The sequence below is a fragment of the Phaenicophaeus curvirostris genome, chromosome 1 (genome assembly GCF_032191515.1).
Source record: "Phaenicophaeus curvirostris isolate KB17595 chromosome 1, BPBGC_Pcur_1.0, whole genome shotgun sequence".
Classification (NCBI taxonomy): Eukaryota; Metazoa; Chordata; class Aves; order Cuculiformes; family Cuculidae; genus Phaenicophaeus; species Phaenicophaeus curvirostris.
In genome coordinates this window covers 205,902,234-205,929,123 of record NC_091392.1, presented here as the reverse complement: position 1 = coordinate 205,929,123, position 26,890 = coordinate 205,902,234, and the positions used below count along the sequence as shown (strand labels likewise).

Here is a 26,890-nt window from a genome sequence, read left to right as displayed (position 1 = left end):
ACAGTAACCTGAAAATTTTGTCTGCAGTATGAAATAACAGATTTTGTTATGATTATATGGCTGAGCTACTAACACTAAAGAGAAAGTGGATGACCCTTAAAACACCATTTTAATTGAAAATATTTGAAAAAGTGCAGCTAAGCTTAAAATCAACTGCCTTTTTCATGAACTTTTTGCATCAGAAATATTTTTGGATTAGAATTTATTGGGTTTTAGGCAAATTTCCTCATCCTTTACCCAATGAAGTTAGGACGAACTTGCTAAATGCTGGAGTAATGAACCCTTAGAAGAGCCTTGAGCGAAGAGGTTTATTTGTCCCTTCTGTGATGTGGCTACCTGTGATAGCAAAGAGTAGTTTGAGTTATCTCAGACGTGCTTTCTAATCCACATTTCTAGGCTTAAACCCAGTTCCTGGACTGATACCTTGGACGAGAGGCTATGAGTGGAAGTTGGGGAAAGAGGAACAGAAAGTGAAACTGTGATTTGTAGACTGATGCTAACGAGCCTCAACTGCCTCGATTACCCAGAGGATTTTCACCAGGGTTTGAGTGCGGTGATGGATTTCAGAGGCAGCTGCCTGCTCCTTTCTCTTATTTTGGGGAGAAGTTCTGATGTTTCATGCCAGAATACATTTTCTTAGTGTTTGGATAGACTTGGCTCTTAAGTATTAGTGCAAATAAGACATCAAAGACACAATGATATGACAAACATAATTTATTAAGAAACTTTAACATCGCAGGGTAAATTGTGAAAAATTATATAAAAGTCTTTATTTTACAATAAATAATTACTAAGACTATGCTTCCACAGAATTTGGGTGGAAATCCATTTTGATCTGATAGTCATGAAATGCTGCAAAATGCAGCACATAAAATCATATAGTGTGCATATGGAAACACGTTGCAATTAACAGTTAAACCAGCTGATACTCTTCATTTGTCTTACAATCCGTTTGGCCCGAGGATCATACTGGAACTGAGTTGTTCCATGGAAGAAGTAGACATAGCCTAGAAATAAAATTGAATCGAATTATATTTCAGAAGTCATGGCTTCTCAATATCTTGGAAAAAAACCCCGACATAAACAGTTCATGTATATTTGTTATTTTTCATTTCTGTCTTGTTAAGGTTAATAATAAAGTTTTGAAAACAAATGCTTCTATAGACAGAAGCCCAAATATTAAAGTAAACTCGTATTAAAGGGTTTTACTTACCATCTTTCTGGAAAGCAGCATCAACTCTGCCAATTTTTCCAAAGTCGTTGACAATTTTCCTGGGATAACCGTGGTCCATGGATTTTTTGGTTTCATCATATCTTAAATCAAAAAAACACCATTAAAATTTGTGAGGCAGCAGACAATATTTTGAAAATCCAAAGCACATTCATAGACATATGCAACTCTACATTTACTAAGAATTCTTATAAAGACTAGCTTTTTCATTATTCCTATCATAAATTAAAGTTATTGCATTATGAATGCCTTGAGATTCGAAATTCTTGCCTTTGGTAAAGTTTTAAACAAGGCTGTCAAGGACCTTGAGAATGTTGCCAAGGAATATATTAATGGTTTTCTGGCCTGTCCATGGTTTCTAAATGAACATTAAATCTTACCTCCAGTATCTGTCAGCTACAAAGAAGTATGTTTTTCCTGTGGTTTCATCACTGTAAGCTGCATTAACTCTTTTAATCGTCTTTGGGAACCCCAGGCGGTAGATTGGTTTAGGATAGCCAGGTGCAATGTCATATCCTCTGAGAACCCAGTATTTATCCTCTGAAAAAGAAGCACATTTCATTTGTTTTTGCTATTTATATAGATATCAGTATTATTCCTTTCAGTTTATTACTTTAGAAAATGGTTCTAATTCTTACACTAGGGACCACATCATGAAGACAGTGGAAATGTCTTTTGATTTTAGGAGGAAAACATTAGAATCATAAGGTGTATAAACAGTACTTTTCCCAGAGTTTATTCAAGTGAATATAAAATATTTTCCCAAAATTTATTCAAATGAATATAAAACATTTTTTTCGAGTGACTGCTTGGGGAAGGCAGGAGGTTAATGAGTAAATCCACTGATACTGGATTGGGATATTGGGTTTATTAAATTCATGCTATGTGCTGTTTAATCATAGAGGTATATGATGTTTTGAAAATTAGACAATGTACATTAAATTAAACTGTTAAAAAGGGCATATGTCTAATCAAAATGCTTTGGTAATGTTAGATGCAAATAAACTTATTCATCATATATGGTCGTATTTCTTGTACTGTTATATGTACATAATGAAGTTATTTGAGATATTTAAAGCATATTTGAGACCTTTAAAGAAAATGACTGGTTTTTTTAGTGAACAATTTTCCTCTTACAGTATGCTTTTTCACCAATTTTTTTTGTTTTTTCTTTCCAAAATAGCACAAAATGCTAAGAAGTCTCTCAGTGGCAGTAGTGTACAGATGCCTAGATTTTCCAGTTAAATCCAGCAAAACCTTTTCTGCATGAAAAAAAAAGTTGTTACCCAAAGAGAACTAAACCTGAAGTTATTTTCATTTCTTGTTTTTTTTTAATTTCTTTCCAGAGAATAGCTATAACAGAGGGACAAGTTTTCAGGATTATTAACTTCGAAGAGCCCTCACAGTGGTGTAACTATGGTCCTCTGCTTAATTATTTGTGGATTTGTAAGATTGTTTGTTTCACTGATCTTGTTTAAAAAACCAGTTTTACTTCTGTCATTCCAAAGTTTGCAAAGAAGCAGGGAGTAACTGTTCAGAAAAAGAGAATTTCAGGTTCTATTACCTTTAAAAAGTAACACTTCATCCCTATCAACGTTTTCATAAGCAGCTTGTATTCCTGATGGTAACTTTGGCCAGAACAGTGAGATAAAATTGAGCTCTGTCTCTGCTCTTGCAGGATGTTTGCGCAGCATATATCTGTTTTTTAAAAGAAAACAAATATGTAATAAAATAGTTCCAATCCTATCATCAGAGCAAAATGAATATTATAGCTCCTGAAGAATAACAGTGTGAAGATAAGTACCTGGGTGTGAATATCCCCTTCCACTAAGGGAAATCTAGACTGACTGCACTCATAACTTAAGCACCTCAGCGAAAAATCAGGTGAGATGAATAGAAGCTTGGGTAGGAAGGGACATTAAAGATCATCTTGTCCCAACCCTCGGCCATGGGAAGGGACACCTCCCACTAGACCAGGCTGCCCAAGGCCCTTTCCAACCTGGCCTTCAACACCTCCAGGGACGGGGCAGCCACAACTTCCTTGGAAACCTTTTCCAGTGCCTCACAACCCTAATAGTGAAGAAATTCCTCCTTATGTCTAGTCTAAATTTGCCCCTCTCCAGTTTACAGCTATTGGCCCTAGTCTTTTCACAACATGCCTTTATAAAAAGTCCCTCCCTAGCTTTCTTGTAGCCCCCTTCAGGTACTGGAAGGCCACTTTAAGGTCTCCTCAGAGCTTTCTCTTCTCCAGGCTGAACTCTTATTTGTGTAACTACATGGTGATTTTCTAGTGCTTCTCTTTGTAGAACATTCCAAAAAGAGACTTTTCTCTCATGGATTACAGATCTTTCAAAAAAGTACTGAATTTATATTGCATGCAGTTGTTACCTGCCCTTGAAGAACATTATTTCCCCACGTAGGGTAACAACAGCATCAAATGTTAAATTTGGGTCACAAGGTTGTGGAGTTACAGGTCCTGTTGGCTGAACGGCAGTATTAGACTGTCCTGTAGGAAGAATATTTTGAATTTTAGCATGGAGAAATATAAAGAGAGAGTTCAGAACATCTCTGAGGACACCAAGAACCCTCTTTACAGAGAATGAGAAGGCATATGGTTTTAAACTAAGAGTCTGTCACTAAAACCTGACTTTTAGTATCGATACAACTAGTCGTGTTTATCTTTTACAAAATGATTGTTTCTGCAAAACTAGACTTCAGAACTGAAGTTAGCCTCCAAGAATATTCTTTCTTTTGTCATGCATTGTTCCGCATCAAGTAAAGTTCTCATTATGGTAGAAAAAGCATAATTCAAATAAATTCTTATTAATGTTTACCAGCCTCCCAAGTAGAAATATTAAAAATATTTTTTTTTACCGTAGATAGCTTGAATGCCATCAATGTCATCCTGAGGAAGAAGGAATTCGCTGGGGTCCGTGTAGGAGTAAGTTGGATACATTAGTGCTCCAGGATCATTTGAATGAGACAGACCCAGCGAATGGCCAAGTTCATGGGCAATAACAATGAACAAATTGTAGCCTGTAGGATAAAAATCACAAGAAATGAAGTAAAATCTGTTTCAGTACTCAGCATAGTTGACTAAAAGGGAATCCTCCCAAAACACACTACAGGTACAAGACAGGCCATAGGTAATGCTATCAACATTACAACTGAAAATAATGTAACCCAAGAGCTATTTGAGTATATACAAAGAATATCTGGCCTTAAATGTGGTCTCATTATCCTTTCTCTAGTGTCCCCATGTCTTCAACACAAACTCTGTTTCTCCTGCTGTCACATAAGCTACTCAGCTTAAGGATCATGCCAGCGGTGAGTGGAGGTTCAGTGATCCAACAGAAAAAAAACCCTCAAAACAAACACTGAGATGATAGTTTTGGTGATACTTGAAGAGCTTAGTTAGCATCAAATTTTAAAGTGCCAGATTAAAAAAAAAGAAAAGATTTGACTTGAGAAGTTTAGCACCAGATCTTTTTGTTTCCAGGTTTTATGTTTCACTTGAACAAAAAAAGGTATTTTAAGTGCTGACTCGGTTGTCATTATAAACCACTATGACTGAAATACCTTTTCTGTGAACTGATTCCTACAAATGGCAAAAAAACCCCAGAGCAAAGCAATTTAAAAGGACAAGTTCTGCCACTTCTGTTCACTTTTTGCCTGTTGTCATGGATTCATGGACTAGGAATCACATGAACAAAGACTGGATGAGGTATCACTGGATCCAGGTCCTTACCTCTTCCATCTTTTGACCAGGCTTCCTCCTCATCAAGGTGCACGTCTCCACCAATACCTTCACCAGGCTGGAAAGCATGAGCCAGTTGCCCATTGGGGCCATCAAATGGAGAGTTGTCATAATGGTCTAAAATGAAGAGGAGAAAAAAATCACTTACAATCCTAAATTATTTCAATGACTGCAGATGGTGATTGAATATGCAAAGATACCAATGTTACCTCTGTAAGCAAAAGAGATCATTATATCTGCCTCTTTGTTGTCAACCTTTTCAAATGTCAATGGTGTCACATTGCTCCAGACGCTGAGAGCTTTTTGGATTGCTTTTTCGACATCAGCTCGTCTCATCTTTGGGGTATAGTTCAAAATCCTTCAGAGCAAATATAAAAAATATATTGTTAAGCCAATCATAGAATCATAGAATCATAGAATAGTTTGGGTTGGAAGGAACCTTAAAGATCATCCAGTTCCAAGCCCCCTGCCATGGGCAGGGACATGTCCTGCTAGATCAGGCTGCCCAAGGTCCCATCCAACCTGGCCTTGAACACCTTCAGGGATGGGGCAGCCACAGCTTCTCTGGGTAACCTGTGCCAGTGCCTCATCACTCTCACGGTAAAGAAATTCCTCCTTATGACTAGTCTAAATCTTCCCCTCTCTGCTTTAAACCATTGCCCCTAGTCCTATCACTAGAAGCCTTTGTAAACAGTCCCTCCTCAGCTTTCTTTTAACCCCCTTCACAATAACTTGTGCAAAAGTCAGAAGTCAGATCTTTAATGAATGAAAATAAATTAAGAATGACCTTATTTTAGATACCACCTTCTACAGTGCCTGTCTACTTCCAGAAATCAGTTAATGGCATAATGCATTTATTTCAGATTTATATTTTTTTGAACCAGATTAGGAAAGGTTACCTGTATGTCAGATTATTTTTTTTCCATTTGGGATTCCCAATTGTGAACACGTATTGCCCTACATCAGGTACACCACATCTGGGTTTTTTCATCAGCTCCAAAGTGTCAAGATCGGGTTTCCCGGTCACTTCTAGTCCAAAGAATGCCTGCATTTCCTTGAGCTTTTCAGCAAGGGGATTTTCACCCGTGGTTCTTAAATGAGGATGCTGATCCGTTTGAAGATCGTAGAAATTCTGTAAATAACTCTGAACCAGAGTTTGAAAAAAAAGCATTGTGGAATATCAGTACTGTCATACTTATATTTTCTAAGTAATCCTGAACTATCCCCCTATTGACATGTCCTGTGTTTATCAGGAGCAAGAACAGCCTATTTTCTCCACAAATTGGTGTGAAAAGTAAGATATAACTTACAATTTCATATAGTTTTCTGAATTTCTTGTTTCACTAATGAAATACACGAAGAAATGTCTTTAAAATCTAATATTTGTTATTATTAATTAAAATCACATTATTTATGGTGCCCAGTTACACAAATGGCAAAATTTATGAGGAAACTTATAATTAGTCTCATTCAAGGAAACAGAGATTCTTGGGGAAACTCCACGCAGCCAGGACTCCCAATGAAGCAGGTGACTACTACTTGGGAGTCAGTACTTGGCAAATCATGGCATTTATTTTTGACTATGAAATATGGTATGAGGAACTCAAGTCTTCCTACTAAATTTCAATAATTTTGTTTTCAATAAATAGTGTTTTCAATAAATAGTGTAATTGTTGTATTTCTTACAGATGTCCCTTTTTTTCCTAAGTATTCCATAAAAGATCCATTCAGCAAAACATTGAAATACAGGTCTGGTTCAAGAAAGCATCCTGTCTTATGTTAATGCGATCAGTCATTTCATGAGTTTCAAAGCACATTCTGAAATGTAAATTGTTGCTGTGTTTGACTATTTCTGCACAGCCACACAACCTTGCTCCTAGAAGTCATGCTTTGTAGTTTAATTCTTGCTTTATGGACAACATCAAAAGTGAAGTTATGCAATATCCAGATGACTTCTGGATAAATAAGTTCTGCATAATTTCCACAAAGAAATGGATAGGAAAACCTTTCTTTTGAAATTTATGCAAAATGATGTATCTTTAATTTCAAGTTATATTGAAAAATAATTAGTGAAAATAGTGAAATATAGTGACATATAGTAGTGAATAATAGTGAAAATAATTGCAGTTCTAGTTATCTCTCAGACTACTTTCTTTTTCACCTAGAAATGCACCAAAAAATATTTACCTCTACAAGTTCTAGGGTTTTTCTTTCATCTTCTGCTTCTGAAGCCACAGGAAAAGCAGAGGAGACAGCCACACACAGCAGCAGGAGAAGTGAAAGAGTCTTCATCCTTCTCTGAGTTTCTCTGCCTCAGATTCACTCTTGAGGTATTGAACACAATTCTTAGCTCTGTTTATATAGCTAATTCGTAAATCAGTGACAGTCTGACTCATGCTGTATAACATCCTCTGATTAGTAAAAATGATGCATAACAGTTGCATAATCAGCTAGTGACACAATATGTTTAACTAATATTTGTGTCCTTATTTTGCCAGAGCCTTCTGTTTAAAGCAGCTTTGTTGTGTATTTAATAAATAAGGAAATACTTTTCAGGCAAAACATGGAGCTAAATTGTGTAATTTCTTTTTCATCACTGATTTAGACTGTTTATGGAACAAGGTCTTGACAATCTGAAGAAATAATAGGAAATAACCTATAACAGTAACATAATATACCACATTGCATTGTAAGAAATAACATTATGTTATGTTTATGACATATATGGTTTTATATCTAACAAAATAAAAGGCAGTACAAACGAACAACCTAGGTATAAGCAGCCTCATGACTTCAGGAGGGCTGCCATCAGCTAACTAAAAGTTCTATCTAGAACAACCTTGTGATGCTAGCAAAATCGAGTGCTAAAATAATTCAACGTTTTTTGACTGACAGTAACAAAAATCAGTCACGTTACTGGAACGTGCAAACTGGGTTACCATACGTATGGGAAGTAAAATAGTGTTTATACTCTTGCCAGCGTGGACAAGGTCTCAGCTGCAATAGAGTGTTTAGATTCAGGCAAGGGGTGACTGGAAGAACTCCATGAACCTCAACAGGGATTTTTATGAGTCTGGAAAAAGAAGACTGAAGTAACCATTTTGTGACTTTGTGTTCACTGTTTCATGAAGGGAAGACAGTGGGGAGCCGTGATAAATTCTGTTAAATAGGTGAGATTGTTCCTAAAAGGGAGGCAGTGACTGTTCTCCAAGACTCCAGTATGATCTTAAACAACAGTGATTAAGTCTAGACACGAAGTTTGAGATTCTGCTGCCTGTGCCTTTGTGCTTTTTGAGATACTTTAGGGAATCCCATCTGACATCCCGCTGCCTTGAAAGGATGTAGGTCTCCATATCTCCTGTGTCAAAGCAGCCAGCCCCAGGTGGGTGGACATAACTCAACAGTGTGCTCAGGTGGCCAAAAAAGCCAACAGCATCTTGGCTTGTATACAACCCAGTGTGGCCAGCAGGACTAGGGAGGTTTCTCTCCTCTGTACTCTGCACTGGTGAGGCCACATCTCGAATACTGGGCCCCTCACTGTAAGAAGGACACTGAGGTGCTGGAGCGAGTCCAGAGAAGAGTGACAGAACTGGTGAAAGGGCTGGAAAACAAGTCTTACGAGGAGTGGCTGAGGGACCTGCGGTTGTTAAGCCTGGAGAAGGGGAGGCTGAGGGGAGACCTTATTGCTCCCTACAACTAATGGTCGGACTCGATGATCCGGTGGGTCTCTTCCAACCTGGTTATTCTATGATTCTATGATAATTACCTGAAAGGAGGTTGCAGAGAAGTGGGTTTTGAATTCTTCTCCCCATTGACAGGTGATAGGACAAGAGACAATGGCATCAAGCTGCATCAAAGGAAGTTTAGGTTGGACATTAGGAAAAATATCTTCACCAAAAGGGTTATTGAGCACTGGAACAGCCTATCCAGGAGGGTAGTTGAGTCACCATCCTGGAGGTGTTTGGAGAGTGAGTAGATAAGGTGCTTGGGGACATGATTTAGTAGTAGACAGGTACAGTTGGAGTTGATGATCTCAAGGGTCTTTTCCAGCCTAATGATTCTATGATTCTATTATTTTAAATACAGGCAAATGAGTAATAACACCTTTAAGTGTTTTGTGGTGTAGATATCCCCAAGTTATTTAGGTGTTTAAGCTCCCATTTTGGACAACGGATTCTGGAGTAATTCAACTACCATGTGACATGGACTTTAAGATAAGATGAATTGCTCTCTATACTTCACTGAATGTATTGGCTAGGTCTCTATCAATTATGAGAGAAGTTTAAACACCCAGGAAACATGGGGAACTACAGTGTAGACCCCTAAATTGAAGAAAACATTTCTAACTGCAAGAACAGTTAAGCACCAGAATATATGTCCTGTACTAGCTTCGTGTTTGCTACCTCTATAAGCTGCCAAGAGCAGGTTAGGTATCTTTCAGAATGCTTTTGGTGTTGCTGTCCTTGTTGGACATAAAAAGCCTCCTTCAAAACTTTAAATAGAAACCGTAAATGTGAGTATGAGAGGGAGAAGTGCAAATGTGTACAGGTATATTTTTTTTCTGATATATGAGCAAGGTTTGCTCTGAAGAAGCACAATACAGGGTGGTAATTTTAGTTATGCTGGGAAATATGATTTGTTTCCCAAATGATGAGGAAAAACCATCCAACCTGGCCTTCAACACCTCCAGGGATGGGGCAGCCACAGCTTCCCTGGGCAACCTCTTCCAGTGCCTCACCACCCTCATTGTGAAGAAATTCCTCTTTTTGCCTAGTGTAAATTTGCCCCTCTCTGGTTTATACCCATTGTCCCTCATCCTATCACTACAAGCCTTTGTAAACAGTCCCTCCCCAGCTTTCTTGGAGGCCCCCTTCAGGTATTGGAAGGTCTCTGTAAGGTCTCCTTGGAGCCTTCTCTCCTGCAGGCTGAACAAGACCAAGCCTCTCAGCCTGTCCTTGTGTGGAAGGTGCTCCAGCCCTCTGATCATCTCTATAGCCCTCCTCTGGACCCATTCCAACAGCTCCATATCCTTCTTCTGTTGAGGATTCTAGAACCGGGCACAATACTGCAGATGAGGTCTCACAAGAACACAGATCATAGTCCAAGGAAACTTAATTGTTGATGATCCTTAACTCATTTTGATTTTTTCAGACCCAAATAAAAAGAATTTTGTTCATTGGATACTTTTCCAAAGTATTTGCTACAACTCACATCACTGTGACATGTTGCTTAATTTCTCTCTTTTTCTAAACTAGAGTTCTTCCCCTTTAAATATTTCTCCTTCATTTGTTTCTGCAGGCTGGTTTATACAGTTCGTGGTTCAATACTTGTGTTTCTTTCTTATTACTTTTATTTCCTACAGAGTAGTTAATTCCTTATGCATTTTCATTGAATCATAGAATCATAGAATGGTTTGGGTTAGAAAGGACCTCAAAGATCATTCAGTTCCAACCCCCTTCCCACCAGACCAGGCTGCCCAAGGTCCCATCCAACTTGGCCTTCAGAACTTCCAGGGATGGGGCAGCCACAAATTCCCTGGGCAACCTGTGCCAAGGTCTCACCACCCTCAGGGTGAAGAATTTCTTCCTAATGTTTTATCTAAATTTCCCCCCTTACAAATTAAAGACTTTACTCTTCATTCTCTCCCTCCATCACTCTATTTTATCCTTTTTCATTGTATTTTCGGAAGGTATCGTAAGCATTTTTAGACACCTACAGGCAAAGAAGTGTGGATTAATCAGAAGGGTCTGGCGGCTGAGATGGGAACTTTAGGAAATCATGTGCTGTGGCTTTCACAGGGAGGCTCTGTCGCCTTGCACATTTCTGTAAAAGGTCTCTGGCCAAATTTTAATGTAACCAAGAGGACACTGAGTCAGGCAGAGGGTAAGAGGGGATGTCTGGTTGTAGTCCAGGAAACTTTAAATAAATAACTTACCAAAGCAGCCAGTGGAACTAGAACACTAGTGTTCTGTATTCCATCTCTAAATGTGGGAGCTGTTCATGTACTTGAACAGTCATCGAGTGAAAAACCTTAAACAGCATCCGGAAGAGGAAGCAGAAGCAGTGGCTTTCCTCCGTCTTGGGAATTTCCACGGTTTTGGGCTACAAAGTCATGTCCCATTTCACCGTCTGCATTGGTTTCCTACTGCGTGTCCTTTGGCACATCTGTCTTGAACGAGGGAAGGAGAAGTTTCAGCCATCTGCTCTTCCCATGGTGTAACAGCTAGCACATTACCACTGCCTCCTTTCTCACCCTTTCCTTCAGACAAAAAATTCAAAACCCAACAGGAGACACAAACATGCCAAAATGTAACTGAAACCTCTCAAAATACTTAAGAATTTTCACAGTCTACACAGTCCCACACTTTGCTTGTGGGACTGTTGTGTTCCACCTGCACCTGACTGGCACAGGCTGTTTTGACCTCTGACTAAACTCCGTTTCTAGAACTTTCCTGGGCCAGGGACTCTCTCTTGTATACAGGAGTGTAGGGGAGGTGTCTCAGTGGCAGCCCCTGGGGTGGATGTGGGGGCTGGAGAGACCAGGGTTAGGAGAAGGACCTGGGGGTGTTGGTTGACAGCGACTGACTATGAGCCAGCAGTGTGCCCAGGTGGCCAAGAAAGCCAATGGCATCTTGGCTTGGATCAGAAACGGCGTGACCAGCAGGTCCAGGGAGGTTATTCTCCCTCTGTACTCAGCACTGGTGAGACCGCTCCTCGAATCCTGTGTTCAGTTCTGGGCCCCTCACCACAAGAAGGATGTTGAGGCTCTGGAGCGAGTCCAGAGAAGAGCAACAACGCTGGTGAAGGGGCTGGAGAACAGGCCTTATGAGGAGCGGCTGAGAGAGCTGGGGGTGTTTAGCCTGGAGAAGAGGAGGCTGAGGGGAGACCTCATTGCTCTCTACAACTACCTGAAAGGAGGTTGTGGAGGGGAGAGTGCTGGCCTCTTCTCCCAAGTGACAGGGGACAGGACAAGAGGGAATGACCTCAAGCTCCGCCAGGGGAGGTTCAGGCTGGACATTAGGAAAAAAAATTTCCCAGAAAGGGTCATTGGGCACTGGCAGAGGCTGCCCAGGGAGGTGGTTGAGTCACCTTCCCTGGAGGTGTTTAAGGGACAGGTGGACAAGGCACTGAGGGGCATGGTTTAGTGTTTGATAGGAATGGTTGTACTCAGTGATCCTGTGGGTCTTTTCCAACCTGGTGATTCTATGATTCTATGCATGTAAATCTGGTACGCATGTGAGCACTACTGAAGAACCAGTTGGGAGAGCCAGTGAGTAGTGTAAGAGGTTGGGACCTGAGTGTAAAAGTGGCCATGAGGCAGGACTGGATACTGGAAAGATCAGCATTCTATGGATTGGCTACTGGAGGGACTGCGGCCCAAACCGGTAGCTGGGGAGGGTGTGGAGGGTCAGTGGAGGGACCTATTTGTGTGTGTGTGCAGGAGATAGCAGGGAACACCTCAGGGGTGGCTGCTGGATGGATAGGGTGTCTAAGCTCAGCTTCTGGCAGATCCATTATGTCCTTGTGTGTATGTGTGTACATATCTGTGTGTGTACGTATCTGTGTGTGTATCTCCTGGGAATACACGGTCAGCTTCGCTGCTGGCTGGACCTGGGGACATGGACTTGCAGCATCTTCATCTCTGTCAGGATACCAGATTTGGACAACTCTCAAACAATTTTCTTTCTCAATGATTTCTATTTACTTTGTACCTCGGTTAACTAGAACTTGCATTTGACTCTACAACCTCTTTCTCTTTTCCAATAGTTAGATTGGATAATATTTTAAAATGTTCTAGTGGCTTTTGTCTTTCTCTCCCTAAGGAGAAACTTCCACCCACACCTCTGACTAAATAATGAAAAAATAAATTCACCGTGTGAATCACAGTGGGATTTCCCTAAATCAAAGTCTCTCACAACAGAATTACTGTAGAAAAAGGGAACTTCGATTGGTAGTTCTGTAATTCTAATATTACTAAAATTAAAAGTGGTGCTTCATAATTCTAAGAATTGTTTACTGTTATAATTTCTCACAATGATGTTTGGAATTGCTTTCTCAGTAGCAGGTGGCACTACAAAGGACCTTCGTCATTCTTGCAGGAAGTACTTTTATGTCCATTTTGTACTCTTCTGCATATCCTGATGTCTTCATCCGATTCCAACTTATTGTCAAAAAATAAATCAATAGAAAATGTTATCCTGAAACAATCTGTTTTCCCTGGAGGATGTCACTTTCCATGCAAAGACCGAAGTGTCCAAGATATCAATCACGTCACGGCGCAGCAATATTCAGCTCCTTGCCAGACATTTGCATGAAGTTAGAGAATTAATTAGGAATTTTCTCTTAATGAGCCAAGTACATTTTAACACTGAGATGAAAAAGCCAAAGGCAACCCTCCAAGTCAGATGTCCTGAAGTTTGCACAACCTCATGATTTATCATCACCCAATGATAAGTATTTCCTTTAGAGAAGTGCTGTTGATTCTGCTCCAGAAGAATGATCAGTCACTCCATTTACAAAGCAGGGTGCTTTGCTGGGCAGTTATAGGAGTACAATGGTATAGTTCAAACCACACTGAAGTCCAAAGGCCACTCTGATAGGGCTCAGGATGTCAGGTGTTGAATCAGTCCTGACTATTTTATTGTAAAAAAGCAATTCAACGTGACAAGTCACAGACTGGGGCAGTGCCCGAGTTACACCTCGGTGACTTGCACAGTCTGAGACATGGCATCATCAATGATTTCAGTAAAAGGAGCAAGGAAGGAGTGCCACTTTCCATGCCAAGCACCTGTTTCCTAAACACACAGGTAGCCAAATCACATTCTTTGTCCTTGAAGCAGAGCTGTCACCTGGGCTGGGAACCTGCTTTGTTGCGTGCCGGGAAGGATTTCCGTGATGGCAGACAGGCTCTGGGACACCTTGCAGAGTCAACCTTGACGTCCTTTATCTCTAAACCTGGCAGTTGTCTCACCAACTGTGCAGATGTAAAACTTGCACTGAAAGAGGCGGCAGGAGGAGAGCAATGTCTCTGCACTGATCTGCAAAATAAATCTGCATATGCCCTGAAACTCTGGACGATATGGGACACACTGGAGTTACTACAGGCTCACAGACCCCCAGCTGGATGCATGACAACAACAAAACTCCCTCTGTACTCGGCACTGGTGAGACCGCTCCTCGAATCCTGTGTTCAGTTCTGGGCCCCTCACCACAAGAAGGATGTTGAGGCTCTGGAGCGAGTCCAGAGAAGAGCAACAAAGCTGGTGAGGGGGCTGGAGAACAGGCCTTACGAGGAGCGGCTGAGAGAGCTGGGGTTGTTTAGCCTGGAGAAGAGGAGGCTGAGGGGAGACCTCATTGCTCTCTACGACTACCTGAAAGGACGTTGTAGAGAGGAGGGTGCTGGCCTCTTCTCCCAAGTGACAGGGGACAGGACAAGAGGGAATGGCCTCAAGCTCCACCAGGGGATGTTTAGGCTGGACATTAGGAAAAAATTTTTCACAGAAAGGGTCATTGGGCACTGGAACAGGCTGCCCAGGGAGGTGGTTGAGTCACCTTCCCTGGAGGTGTTTAAGGCACGGGTGGACAAAGCACTGAGGGGCATGGTTTAGCGTTTGATAGGAATGGTTGGACTCAATGATCCGGTGGGTCTCTTCCAACCTGGTGATTCTATGATTCTATGATTCTATGATAAAGCACCCCCTGAGACAGAGAATCTTAGAATCAGCAGGTTGGAAAAGACCCACCGCATCATCGAGTCCAACCATTCCTATCAATCACTAAACCATGCCCCTCAGCACTTCATCCACCCGTCCCTTAAACACCTCCAGGGAAGGGGACTCAACCACCGCCCTGGGCAGCCTCTGCCAGTGCCCAATGACCCTTTCTGTGAAATTTTTTTTCCTAATGTCCAGCCCGAACATCCCCTGGCGGAGCTTAAGGCCATTCCCTCTTGTCCTGTCCCCTGACACTTGGGAGAAGAGGCCAGCTCCCTCCTCTCTACAACCTCCTTTCAGGTAGCTGTAGAGAGCAATGAGGTCTCCCCTCATCTACCGCTCATGACTCATAAACCTGCAAGGGCTGTTGTGTTGCTGACAGGGAGCAAACATTGAAGGACTAGTTGGAAACCAGCCAGGTGGCAGTTCAGAGGCTGTCAGGGAATCATCTGGAAACAAAGTCTGCACCTTGACAACTTTTAATTATTTTCTCTCTAGAATGTCAATGGCAGCTTGGAGTTCTGAGTTGCCTTCAGTGTTTTAGAACCCACAAATTTCCTACTTCTGTCACTGTGAAAGGGCCTTTTCCCTCATCGTTTCCTTAAACCCAAGTCAACATTTCTCTAAGACCAACTTCCTGCAAACAGCAGTTAAATGAAATCATTTTAATTTTCTTCTCTACCAGAATGTATGTTACCTTTGTCTGTTTTACTTTTGTGGTAAACTGTCAGGAGCTTTTAGTTCTGGGTGTCCAAATCATCGCACAATGACTTTTCAGTTCACTACCACAGCCCTACCTATTGTGATAATATATACGTAATCATGCCAAGAACAATATCAAAGGGCATTTGCCTTCCAGGCAGGGTGAGTGTGTGAAACAAAGAAAACCAGTAAATGGTAAGAAAAAGAACATTCAAACTGAACTGTTTTTTTCCTGGGCCTTCCCTGTTGGACCTCCTGTGTTGTGTCTGATTTACGCACAAGGGAGTCATTGTCAAGCAGATAAATTCCCATGCAGGCAAAATGTCCTCCAAGGCAAGATGAGAGAAATCACAAGAAATGAGGCTGTTGTAAATAAAGCATTGAAGAACACTAAATCTTGTTTTGTCATCTGAATTATAGAAGAGAAAGAGGCACGAGATAAGGCCATTCCTTGTGAAAAGTCTTTTGTCTTCATCCAGTTTTCCATGCAAACGTGCTAGAAATTTGCTACAGCGTGGAAAGATCTCATGTCTATAGAAGACTGAGAAAACCATAACTGAAATGCTTGGACTGAGTGTACCACAGACAAAGGTATATCAACTCAGAATCCAAGACGCAGACTGTATCTCAGAAAAGAATATGATATTGAAGATAGGTCAACAATCTTCTGTTCAAAACCCTGCTTTCACTCAAATGATGAAGTTGACTTGTCAGTATTGCCACAGATTTTCAAAACAAGACTGGTGAAGCAAAAAAAAATAAAGATACCAACATCCATCACTAAACTAGCTAAATTATATTAAGACAGATAGTGCCACAGTCAGTTAAGCTCTACTTCTACAGATCCAAGGCTTCATATTCAGCAATTAGTATGATCTTCTGTGTGTGCAGTTAGTGAAATAAAGAAGGAAAGAGTTCTGACTAATTAGAAATCATCAAAACCAAGGAAGAACTAGTCAGATAAGTATTTGGGGGCCAGAAAACTACAAAACAATCATGAAAGGTGTAGGACAACCAGCTCCACTTCAACAACTATAATCCCATCTGAAGGAGAAAATTTCAGACAAAAAGTTGGACAGATCAGAGCTGGAAAAGGTGATCTCATTTAAAATAACATGGTCTAGTGTAGTTTACCACAATGTCAGTGCTATGGGGGGCACAGAAAATTAAGAGAATCAGCAGAAGGGACAATTGAAGAAAACCACCCAAACTTCCTTAAGGAACTAAACATCTAAAAAGTGTGAGGGAGGGACTTTTTACAAGGGCATGTAGTGATAGGACAAGGGGGAATGTCTTTAAATTGGATGAGAGAAGATTCAGATTAGACATTAGGAAGAAATTCTTCCCAATGAGGGTGGTGAGGCACTGGAACAGGTTGCCCAGGGAAGTGGTGGCTGCCCCATCCCTGGAGATGCTCAGGGCCAGGTCGCATGGGGCCTTGAGCAGCCTGGTCTGGTGGGAGGTGTCCCTGCCCATGGCAGGGGGTTGGAACTGGATGATCTTTAAGGTTCCTTCCAACCCATACCATTCTATAATTCTATGAGTCAAACTTTTCATGCTTTTTTTTTGTTTGTTTTTACTGTTATACCTGAGACTATGGACTGATTAATTCTTGCAATTGTGAGACAACTCAGAAAGCCAAACAAGAAACATGAAGAAAACCAGAACTAGAAAACAAGAACAGCATGAGGTGAATAATAAGGAGCAATCAACACTGAAATATTTCCTCCTAAATTCAATACAAACATTCAAGTTACAAGACTTGAACCTGCTTCCCTGATCTTGGCAGTATCAGAGACCAATCAATCAGAGCTACTCATTTCCTTTCCTGGAGGTGCTGTAATTAAAACCAATCATTTTGACTTGAGTTCTGCCTGGTCAGCGAAGTCTTGTTTGCCACCTCCACAGGAGGGTGTGTCAGCAGTGTTTGTGTTGCAAGACTGTGAGTGCCATAATATGTTTGGACCTTCATAGAATTCAGACAACATTTGCTCAGTGTTTAGATCCACACTGGAGTCCCCCACCTGAGTAGACCTGCCTCTGAAGGTTTTAAAAACACATCAGAAAAAAGGTTCTATAAAATGTGTTGAAATATCTCATTCCACAAATGCGATACTGACAGGATCAGAGGCAATGGGCACAAACTGAAACACGGAAACCTCCCTCTAAATACCAGGAAATATTTTTTTACTATGAGGGTGATTGAGCATTGTCGCAGTTTGCCCGCTGACATGATGAGATCTCCCTCTTTGGATACGTGCAAAATTACTATCTCCGACTCAGGCTGGAAGGGATTGCTGGAACTTCTGTTTGTCTCTTCTTATTTATGATCAGTAGCTTTGATTAGCCTGCTTGCTTAACTTAGAGATCTCTAAAATTGGTCGAAAGCAGTCCTAGTGCTAGGAACAGAAATGCTCTTCCTCAAGACCTCCTGGCAGGTAGGGCTCTCTGCAGGTTGATGTGCAGCATGAAGAGTGAATAGAAGATGTTGGGAAAAGTAAAACAAGACACAATTTTGTATTAAAAGTAAAACCTGAAATGTTATTTGGTAATCTAGAAATCCTGATGTTAATTACATGCATATATATGAGTCAATATGCTAAATACCTCACCGTTATTTTACAAAAACATAGATTGCATGGGGGCTGAGGTTCATTGACTAATGCTGGAATACCTATACATTCTATATATTTACTAAAGAAAAAGTATTCCTAGTGCAACCACACTACATTCTTTCCAATACTATTACTGATTTTATTTTTTTAACATGGAAACCAGAAGTTTGTCTTTAGGAGTCGGGTAACTCTCTTGCTGTCAGGGTCGAACTCAAATTGCTTTCTTCCAAGGAAGAAATAAAAGAAGTCTAGGGGAAAAAAAAACAAACAGATGAATTATGATATTGGAGGTGTAAAGCTCAGTATGCTGTAACAGTATCCAGAAAGATCTTAAAAACACTTCGGATGCACTGACACTGCTAGCAGCATCTGCTCCCAGATGTAACCTCTGCAAAATGGTGCATAATGGCATGGGGACACCTTCCATAGCAAACCAGCCACACACATTCTGTGATATACTTAATGAGTCTTATGAAGTGGCCCTACCAAAAATATATTCAGTATGTTTCTGCAGCTTAAAATATTTGCTGTTATGCAATGACTGGGTTGAAACCCTCCAGAAGGATGCATTTCTAGTCACTGTGAGTAGGTGTTGCACAGCCTGGAGTTTGGCACAGAGCACAGCAAGGTGTGAGTGGGTACAAGCTTGCTGGGGTGCCAAAGGATACTGTTCAAGAAAGGAGAGATCCAGACAGGGCAGCTGTGTCCACATAGCTCTCCATGGAGCCTTCTTTTCTCCAGGCTGAACAAGCCCAACACTCTCAGCCTGTCCTCATATGGGAGATGCTTCAGCCCTCTGATCATCTTTGTAGCCCTCCTCTGGACCCGTTCCAACAGCTCCATGTATAAGACTCTTTTGAGGAAGCCAATAGATTTGCTGGGAAATAATCAACATGCATGGATTTTGGTGATCAGGAGACAAGGAGGCAGGAAAAAGCTGAGAAGCTGTACCATTTGTCCGTCTAGATGTAACCTTGTCTCTGTTCTAGCATCTCCTTGTCTAAATCACATTGTCTCTTATGCAGGAGAAGCTGGTACCAATGATTATTCTCAGAGCTGTGCCACTTCATGTTAGAGGGCTAGGCTGTGGTAGCCTTGCTCATAGTAGGTAAATCTTATATTGTTGAGAAATCACTGTCTTGAGTGTTTCTCTGCATGGTGTGAGGTGCACATCAACATGAATGCAGATGAATCTATCTTAAAGCTGGCCTTCCCAGCTTTGAAGTGATTTCCAGCTTGAACCAAAGGCATATCATTATTATTTTTCAGGGGTGTAAAGTGAAGCATGGAAGAGTTATGTGACTATTTCACAGTCTTGTTGGTCATCCTGAGGGCTACGAGCAGCACTGAGCAGTGCCTGTCTCTGTCCAAGCCCTCTCAGCCCTTTGACCCTGAGCATTTAACATGTATATATAATACAGTAAGAACAGTTACTCACTTTCGTGTTGAAAAGCAGCATCAATCTTCCCATTAATTCCTGGAAATACATCTCTTATCAATATGAGCTTCCTGTCCATAGTCTGACTTCTTTTATCGTAACTGAGAAAAGTGATAAACAATCTGGTGTCAATGAAAACTGCAAATAACTCCTAACTAATTCAACTCACCTCATTACCTTCCAACTACCAACGGGTAATTAAGTTCACTGAAGACTTTCAGTATCATTTAGGTAGCACTGAGCTAGACATCATATGCCATAAATATTACTCTATTAGCTGCACTGGAAGAAATACTTATGTTTACATCAGCTCAAGATCCGCCTAAGAACACCTAATATTTCAACCATCGTCATAAAACTGCTGTTTTTCTTAAGTGACTGTACCTAAGGGTATGTGTGTGTGCGGATAATCTTATCTGAAACATAAATTAGATTTGTAAGATTATAAAAAGATTGCTTTCATGTTCTCTCTCTGTAAGAAATGTGTATCAGGAAAAAAGTTCATCAGGCTTTTTTTCATAAGTTATTTAAAGGTATTTTATTTATTTAAGTAACATTTTTATGGTTTTATGTTACTTAAGTTACTTTTTTAGCTAAATACTGTTTCTCTATTAGAGCTGGGATAAAAATGCACTTGAAAGCACTTTCCTTTTGATATTTAAAGGTTTAATGATCAGACAAAATACTCAGCTGAAGCCCTTCAAGCTGTGAGAGATTGAACTAAAACGTGGAAGTCTCATCTTCTGCTTAAACTCTGAATATGTGGCTGAATAAATAATCCGCGATGATCTCTGTATGTACAATGACTTGGACACTGAAGTAGTGATAGAGATAAGTTGTGTCATTCATCTAGAGAAGTTCAGGTTACCTATTGCACCTGTTATGGGAGAACCTCCTTCAGTGGTTAGAAATGTATGTTCTTTAACACAAACCTCAGCAGGAGATATTGGATTGAAAAGAGGAAATAATAACCATGCACAGCTGATAATTCTTTGCAGTAGACGGCATTTCTCAACAACCTGTAACATTTATAACTTCATGTAACTGTCCCTCAGAAACTGGAAAAAAGGTGGGATACGCCTTCTTTCCTAACAAAAGTGTTTTTGATATGAATAATAAGATTCTGACTGATTTCCTGGGCTGATTTGTGGAGATGTAGGATGTTTTATTTCCTAGTGAAGTAAAATGATAATAAATAGATCATGAAGGGAATTATTAAATAATTAAATTCATTAGAAGGAAAGCTAAAAGCACCGTTCCACCTCCCTCTCAAATATTTTTCCATAGCCAGTTGTGACTCTGAAAGAAATCACCCAAAGTGTGTGACTAATGCATCCTAAATCATGACAGGATATTGATCATGTGATTTTGTTTGCTCCTATTTAGGAAGGTAGCACAGGAAATATTACCTCAAAAATTTATCCCCTATGAAGTAATATATTTTCCCCTCATTTCGATTATAAAAAACAGCATCAATCTTGGTAACATCCTTTGAAAAGCCCAAGGTGTAGATCTTTTTGGGGTATCCAGGAAGTATGGTATCTCCTCTCACAACCCAGAATTCATTCCCTATGAAGAAAAGTAGATGAAAACATGTTATTGGAATCTTCTTCTGAGAATGACACATCCATGAAAGTTAATCTTTTAATGGAAGAATGCAGAGAGAAAATATTGGTTACTTGAAAGTTTCTAGAGACCAAGAAGAGTGCAAGAAAAGTTCTTTGCACCACATTTTACCAGACTTGAAATTTCAGCCTTCTTTCATACTTAGTACCTGAAGGGTCTACAAGAAAGCTGAGGAGGGACCAATTACAAAGTCTTGTAGTGATAGGACTGGGGGCAATGGGTATAAACTGGAAAGGGTCAGATTTAGACTAGACATAAGGAGGAATTTCTTCACAGTGAGGGTGGTGAGGCACTGGCACAGGTTGCCCAGGGAAGTTGTGGATTCCCCATCCCTGGAGGTGTTCAAAGCCAGGTTGGATGGGGCCTTGATCAGCCTGATCTAATGGGAGGTGTCCCTGCCCATGGCAGGGGGGCTGGAACTGGATGATCTTTAAGGCCCCTTCCAACCCAAACTATTGCATGATTCTATGATTCTATGATTCTATATTAGTTTACCACAAGCTAGGAAGGAGCATGTGTTATCATTTTTAAATTAAAAAGATTGAAATATACCACTTCATTGGACTAAATGAAAGCTTGAGGAATCCTACAGAAAGAATTTAAGTTTTCTTTAAACCAGACACAAATACTCGAGGCTACTTGGAAAGACAACACAGGAAAAGAAAAAGACAACACTTTACCTTTAAAAATGACAGTTTCATCGTTTTCAGGAATTTCATATGCAGCATCAACACCAGATGGCAGCTGTAGCCAGAATGAAGATATTAAATGAAGATCAGCTGTTCTGACTGTGGGATGCTTGCACCAAAAATGCCTTACATAAATATAGAACAGATTTTATATAAAATCAGACATTCGAAACCACATCATGGCAACTTGGGCAGGATTTATTGGACTAAACCCAGCCATGTGCCCTGAATTAGTCACCCTAAGCTCCCTGTGATGTCCACAGAAAGAAAGTTACTTCCATGGTGGGATTCCTCTGATCTTGATGTAGGCATGAAAAATAGGTCAGATGAACTGTTTTGCCAAAACAGTTTTTATTTTCTCTTACACAGAAAGGGAGCAGAGAGTCCTGATGCACATGACTGGTATGGGGTAAGATTTTGGGAATGAAGCTCCACCCTGGGGTTACCAACATCAGCTTAGAGAAATGGTCAGTATGAATGAGGATCCTGCAAAATAACCTGGCTCTGTGGACTGCAGATTCTGAGGTCAAACCTCATTTTCATGTTGATTTTGAGGAGGGTCTGAAGCAGGGGAATCGCAGCCCTACCGCATGAAAGGAGGGGAATCAGGTCTTTTATCCCTTCTCCTCAAGTCTTTTGGTTGTCATGCCCTGGATGTCTGAGTTCAGCACTGAATCAGGTGTCTTTTCCTTTTTGATTATATTAAATGACCACTGCAGGAGTTTTTCAAGCAGGTATCGTATCAGGACTTGTAAACCCTCAGCTGTCTCAAAGCAGGGACAGCAATGAAGGTGTCAAGTGTCCCAGGGCTGGTGTTACCTTTTGCCAAAGATGAACTCTCTCACATGCCAAACCCTTGGAATTTATTTACAGCATAGAGCGAAAACAGTCTGTGTTTTAAGAGGAGCCATCTTTTCCCCATCCTGTTCATAGCATTCCCTGTTTCAAAGCTGATCATCCTCCTTATATTCATCTCTCTTCTTTTCTCTACCATCTTCTTTCTTTTGCCTCCCACCTTGTATCCTGATCCCCTGTCTCACCTTCCTACCTAGAGTGGCTGATATTCTGAGTGAAGTCATTTCTCCATGCTGTGGGGCAGAATTTAAAATGTTAACCAGATATTTGACTTTCAGAAAGCTGACTTACTTGTCTTTGAAGAACATTATTTCTCCACGGAAATTGGTGACAGCATCAAAAGTTAAATCAGGGCTACAAGTGTTTGGCAGTGCAGGCTCTCCTGCCTCAGTTGGGTCTCTCATCTCAGCAGATTCACTTTGGTCATTGTGGGTGTTAGAAGATGGTCCTAAAATAATCAGTTTATGGAAGGAATTAAAGTGACAACTCATTCAGGTATCTCCACTAAACAAAAATGTCACTGTAAGGTGTTCCAAAATCTTGGAAATTCTAAGAACTACTTGATTAATTATTGTCAATTACCATAGAGGTGCTGAATGCCATTAATATCATCCTGATGAAGAAGGAATACTGAAGGGTCAAATTTCCTATAAACTGGGTACATCAGAGCATTGGGATCTTTGGAATGGAAAAGCCCCAGTGAATGGCCAAACTCATGGGCAGCAACATAAAACAGATTTGTACCTGAAAACAACAACAAAAACACATAATAGGAGAACTGTGTCTTTTCACTCATCCTGAAAAATTGAAGGACATAAGGTAAATCAGAAGCTTTCAGAACTGTTTGCCTAAGTAAGTGAATCTGCTACGGGAAATTCTGTTGGAAATGAAATCCTGGTCATAAAGAAACATGATGAAATTACAGTAAAGTACAAGGAAATAATCTGTAGGTCCTACAGAAGTCAGTGTAGGAAAAGGACAGTGGATCAATGCAGGTGAGATAAGAGTACAGGGAGGGACAAGCCAGTTGGAAGAGTGGGGAGAGGGGGTCTTGACAGGTCCCTCAGATCCCTCCCAGTCTATGCCAGAAGTTCAGCTGGGGTCTAAGCTTTTTAAACTAGAGAGCTCAGAGGCTTTTTGTAGCTACGGAAACCAGCTGCCCAATGCTCCTTCAAATCAGCTCCATTTTCAATCACTTATTAAGGAGGAGGGGTGACAGACACTGAACTCTCGATTTCATGTAAGTCCTGCTTTAGGGAGGACTTGGAGAACTTAATTTCCTACCCTCTGTGCTCTTAGTCCAGGTTTCATCCTCATCGAAGTGAGCATCTCCACCAAAGTCCTTGCCGGGTGCATAGGCATGAGCAATGGACCCTCCTGGGCCATCAAAGGGGATGAAATCATTGTGACCTGAGGAAAACAAGTCCCGTACACAGCTAACTGGGTGTTATGGAATTAACAGATCTCAGCCATGCACATAGGTCTCTGTTGTATTAATTTTGTGAACTTTTAGGTTCCCCTTCCACAGAGATTTGCTGACAGCTCTATTTTTCACAGGAAAAAACTTAGGAAAATTTGAACTGATGCATCAGGAGTTAAATCTTGGTTTCCTCCAGAAATAGGTGCACATTTGAATACTGCTGCAGCAAAAGAAGAGGAGGACGTGGTTTAGGTGTAAAAATGTTTTCTTTTTGCTCATAAGATAAAATTTTCATAAACTCTGGGTCAGCAGCCACCAGGTGGTTACCTGAACCTGGCTGGTAATTCAAGTGTTGATGGCAGAAGTAAGATCCTGGAAAGACTGTAAACTCTTGAGTGTTGTCTCAAGGAAGGGATTTAAGGACATAGTGGTTACATGTGCTGCCTGCACACTCAGCTTTGAGTGGGGATGTTTGGGTGGAAACAAAGGAACCGACAAGAAGAGTGTGTGTGTGCATGACTGTTAATGAAAGAGGGAAGGCTGTGGTAAGTCTGCCCTGAGGGCAATGCCTAAAATATAAGCCTTGAGCCTGTCAAGAACTTATTTAGCTCACACAAAGCACATGACTAATCCCAGGAGTGCAATTAGCGCTACCCACTCCATAACACTCTGAGCTTGGGTATATCCCACAAGCCCTAATCCTCTTGTTTGTGCATACATTGGGCATTGTATATGGATCACAGAATCAGTGAATGACATTTATTTCATTACATTTTGTTATTCATTGCATTTATTTTCTCCCTCTTCCTCCTCATCTGCCTCTAAACCCTCCATGAAGATAGCCAAGAACTCTAGCCATAGCATCTTGAGTAGGAACTGTGTTTTTCTATCTGCTTGTTCAACCTTTTACTGAACTTTGCACATGGAACCCAAGAGAAGAAATCATCTTCACATTTCTGGCAGTGAGTTGGCAGTAATTCATAGTGGCTACATAGAGTTTTACCTCTGGCTGCGAAGGAGATCATTATGTCTGCATCACCTCTGTTCTTCTTGGTGAATTTAAGTGGGGTCACACTGCTCCAAACATTTAAGGCTTTCTTGATTGCTGCATCGACATCTGCTGGATGTAGGTCTGGTGTATAGTTTAATATCCTTTAAAATAAAAGGCAGAGGAGTCATGTTCTTACAACTGATGCTGTGTAGCACACTGTCTTTACACTAAGATTCCACTATAATTACCTGTATGTCAGAACTTGTTTTGCCCATTTTGGCTCTCCTGCAAAGGTGGAGAATCCAGCAACATCAGGGAACCCACAGCGACGTTTCTGTACTAGGTGCAAAGTGCCAGAATCCAGTTTCCCTGTCACCTCCAGACCAAAGAATTCCTGCATTTCTTTTATTTTCTTGGTCATTGAACTATTAATTTTCCAAATGAAAGATTCCCCATCTTTCTTAAAGCCGTAGTAATTTTCCAGATACTTCTAATGAAAAAGAAGAGGCATTTTAGGACAGTCAATTATACTTACTTTTGAAACTCATAAAAAAAATGTACTAATAGCACCTCAGACATTTACCCTTATTACTTTACTTTCTGTTCCTTGGGAGTGCCATTAATGGAGTTTGTTAAAGCCTGTATGAATATTTTTCTCTTAATTACAGAAGTTTTTATTATATGATCACTGTAGTTGTTTTACATTTTACTCAGAATAGTTTTAGAATTAACATTTGTCTAAAAAATTGATTATTTTCTGGTAATATACCTTCCACTTACCCTGTGCTCTAGGGTTGCCCAGAGTCCTTTAGATAAGGCAGTGCACGAACTGTTTGAAATACGTGACTGAATACAGAATGTCAGCAGTATTATCTCATTTTCCTACATTTTTTGAGAATAATAATCCAGACAAAATAATATCCTTATTTTATAAAGAGTTATGTCTCATGATACCAGAAATCGCATACACAGCCACATTTCCATCTGACTACAAATCAAACATAGACTGACTCAGATGTTTAATTATCTGTAGAAGCATCACAAAAGTGAATGCATCCTTAGTTTTAATTCTTCCCTACAAAAAAAATAAAACAAGGATGAGTCATGGCTAAAGAAGCCTTTGTCATAGTGGTACAGAATGCAACCCCCCCTCTATTTTGAGAAATACACAACCGTGTTATTCATTCCACTGGAATTTGCAGAACCAGCTCCTCGGCTCCTGTGTTCTAGATCCAGAGACCGCAATGAATGCTCAACAGTTGCTAAAGTTCTCCTCCCCAGAGGTTTGCGTTCCTTACCTGGATAAGCTGCATGTCTTCTTCTTTCTTCTGCCTCATACCTGCAGGAAGAGCACGAGAAAGTACTGCACATAATAACAGGAGAAATGGCAGGTTCGCCATTCTCATTTTCACTTGCTGTTAGAGAAGTCTTCTTTATAGTCTGCCATGCGCTTGCTTCACCTTTATGTTGTAGATTTGCTTTATAAAGCTTTCTAATCCCCGAATCACCAATTCTTACAATTTCTGGTTTGTTACAGAACACATGCAAAACAATGATTCTATCATAAAAAGTACTAGTGCTGTCTTTCATCCGGCTCCACCCTTGCAATATGGAAATATGATTGATGAGGAGGTAATAGACATGTAGTTCTTTTTAATAAGCTCATTAACCTTTTAGTTACTCTCAAAAACCCCTCAAAGCATATCTCTTCGATTTTTTCCATTCAAAGAGCTCTCATTGATTTCAAATGGGTTGTTGAAGTACCTGAAGGGAAAAACATTCACAGAATGTTGCAGGACTGTAGCCTACAAGTAGAATAAAAATTTACAGGGTGTTTTTTGTGGTTGTCCATA

The 26,890-nt window shown here is 40.5% G+C and overlaps 2 protein-coding genes across 7 annotated transcripts; both read right to left on the bottom strand.

Annotated features, from left to right (window-relative positions):
* Positions 1–696: 696 nt before the first annotated feature.
* LOC138735465 (interstitial collagenase-like) lies at positions 697–7,336 on the bottom strand. Its single transcript, XM_069883524.1, has 10 exons — positions 7,176–7,336; positions 5,888–6,132; positions 5,198–5,346; positions 4,980–5,105; positions 4,106–4,267; positions 3,620–3,737; positions 2,796–2,929; positions 1,612–1,771; positions 1,214–1,314; positions 697–1,007 (listed from the first exon to the last, which is right to left on the bottom strand). The coding sequence occupies exons 1-10, from the start codon at positions 7,278–7,280 to the stop codon at positions 907–909; spliced, it is 1,401 nt and encodes a 466-aa protein (XP_069739625.1). The 5' UTR covers positions 7,281–7,336; the 3' UTR covers positions 697–906.
* Positions 7,337–7,481: 145 nt separating this feature from the next.
* Positions 7,482–26,512, bottom strand: LOC138735460 (stromelysin-1-like). 6 transcript variants are annotated; one of them, XM_069883510.1, is made up of 11 exons: positions 26,336–26,476; positions 25,818–26,112; positions 25,286–25,527; positions 25,050–25,198; positions 23,911–24,036; positions 23,209–23,370; positions 22,918–23,074; positions 21,763–21,896; positions 20,866–21,025; positions 19,457–19,557; positions 12,663–14,039 (listed from the first exon to the last, which is right to left on the bottom strand). In XM_069883510.1, exons 3-11 carry the CDS (start codon positions 25,456–25,458, stop codon positions 13,834–13,836), a joined length of 1,368 nt encoding a protein of 455 aa, XP_069739611.1. In that variant the 5' UTR covers positions 25,459–25,527; positions 25,818–26,112; positions 26,336–26,476; the 3' UTR covers positions 12,663–13,833. The 6 variants fall into 6 exon arrangements, with proteins under 6 accessions (XP_069739610.1, XP_069739613.1, XP_069739612.1 ...); XM_069883509.1 differs by lacking the exons at positions 12,663–14,039; positions 25,818–26,112 and adding an exon at positions 7,482–8,075 and having other exon boundaries at positions 26,336–26,512; XM_069883512.1 differs by lacking the exons at positions 12,663–14,039; positions 25,818–26,112 and adding an exon at positions 7,482–8,061 and having other exon boundaries at positions 26,336–26,512.
* Positions 26,513–26,890: the final 378 nt, after the last annotated feature.

Coding starts and splice junctions, on each gene's coding strand:
- LOC138735465 (XM_069883524.1), bottom strand. CDS start 7,280: ATGAAGACTCTTTCACTTCTCCTGCTGCTGTGTGTGGCTGTCTCCTCT. Junction 5,106..5,197: donor GATCTCTTTTGCTTACAGAG/GTAACATTGGTA, acceptor TCTTCATTTTAG/ACCATTATGACAACTCTCCA. Junction 1,008..1,213: donor TGCTGCTTTCCAGAAAGATG/GTAAGTAAAACC, acceptor TTTTATTTCTAG/GCTATGTCTACTTCTTCCAT.
- LOC138735460 (XM_069883507.1), bottom strand. CDS start 26,443: ATGAGAATGGCGAACCTGCCATTTCTCCTGTTATTATGTGCAGTACTT. Junction 25,528..26,335: donor AAGACATGCAGCTTATCCAG/GTAAGGAACGCA, acceptor CTTTTTCATTAG/AAGTATCTGGAAAATTACTA. Junction 25,199..25,285: donor AAACAAGTTCTGACATACAG/GTAATTATAGTG, acceptor TTTATTTTAAAG/GATATTAAACTATACACCAG.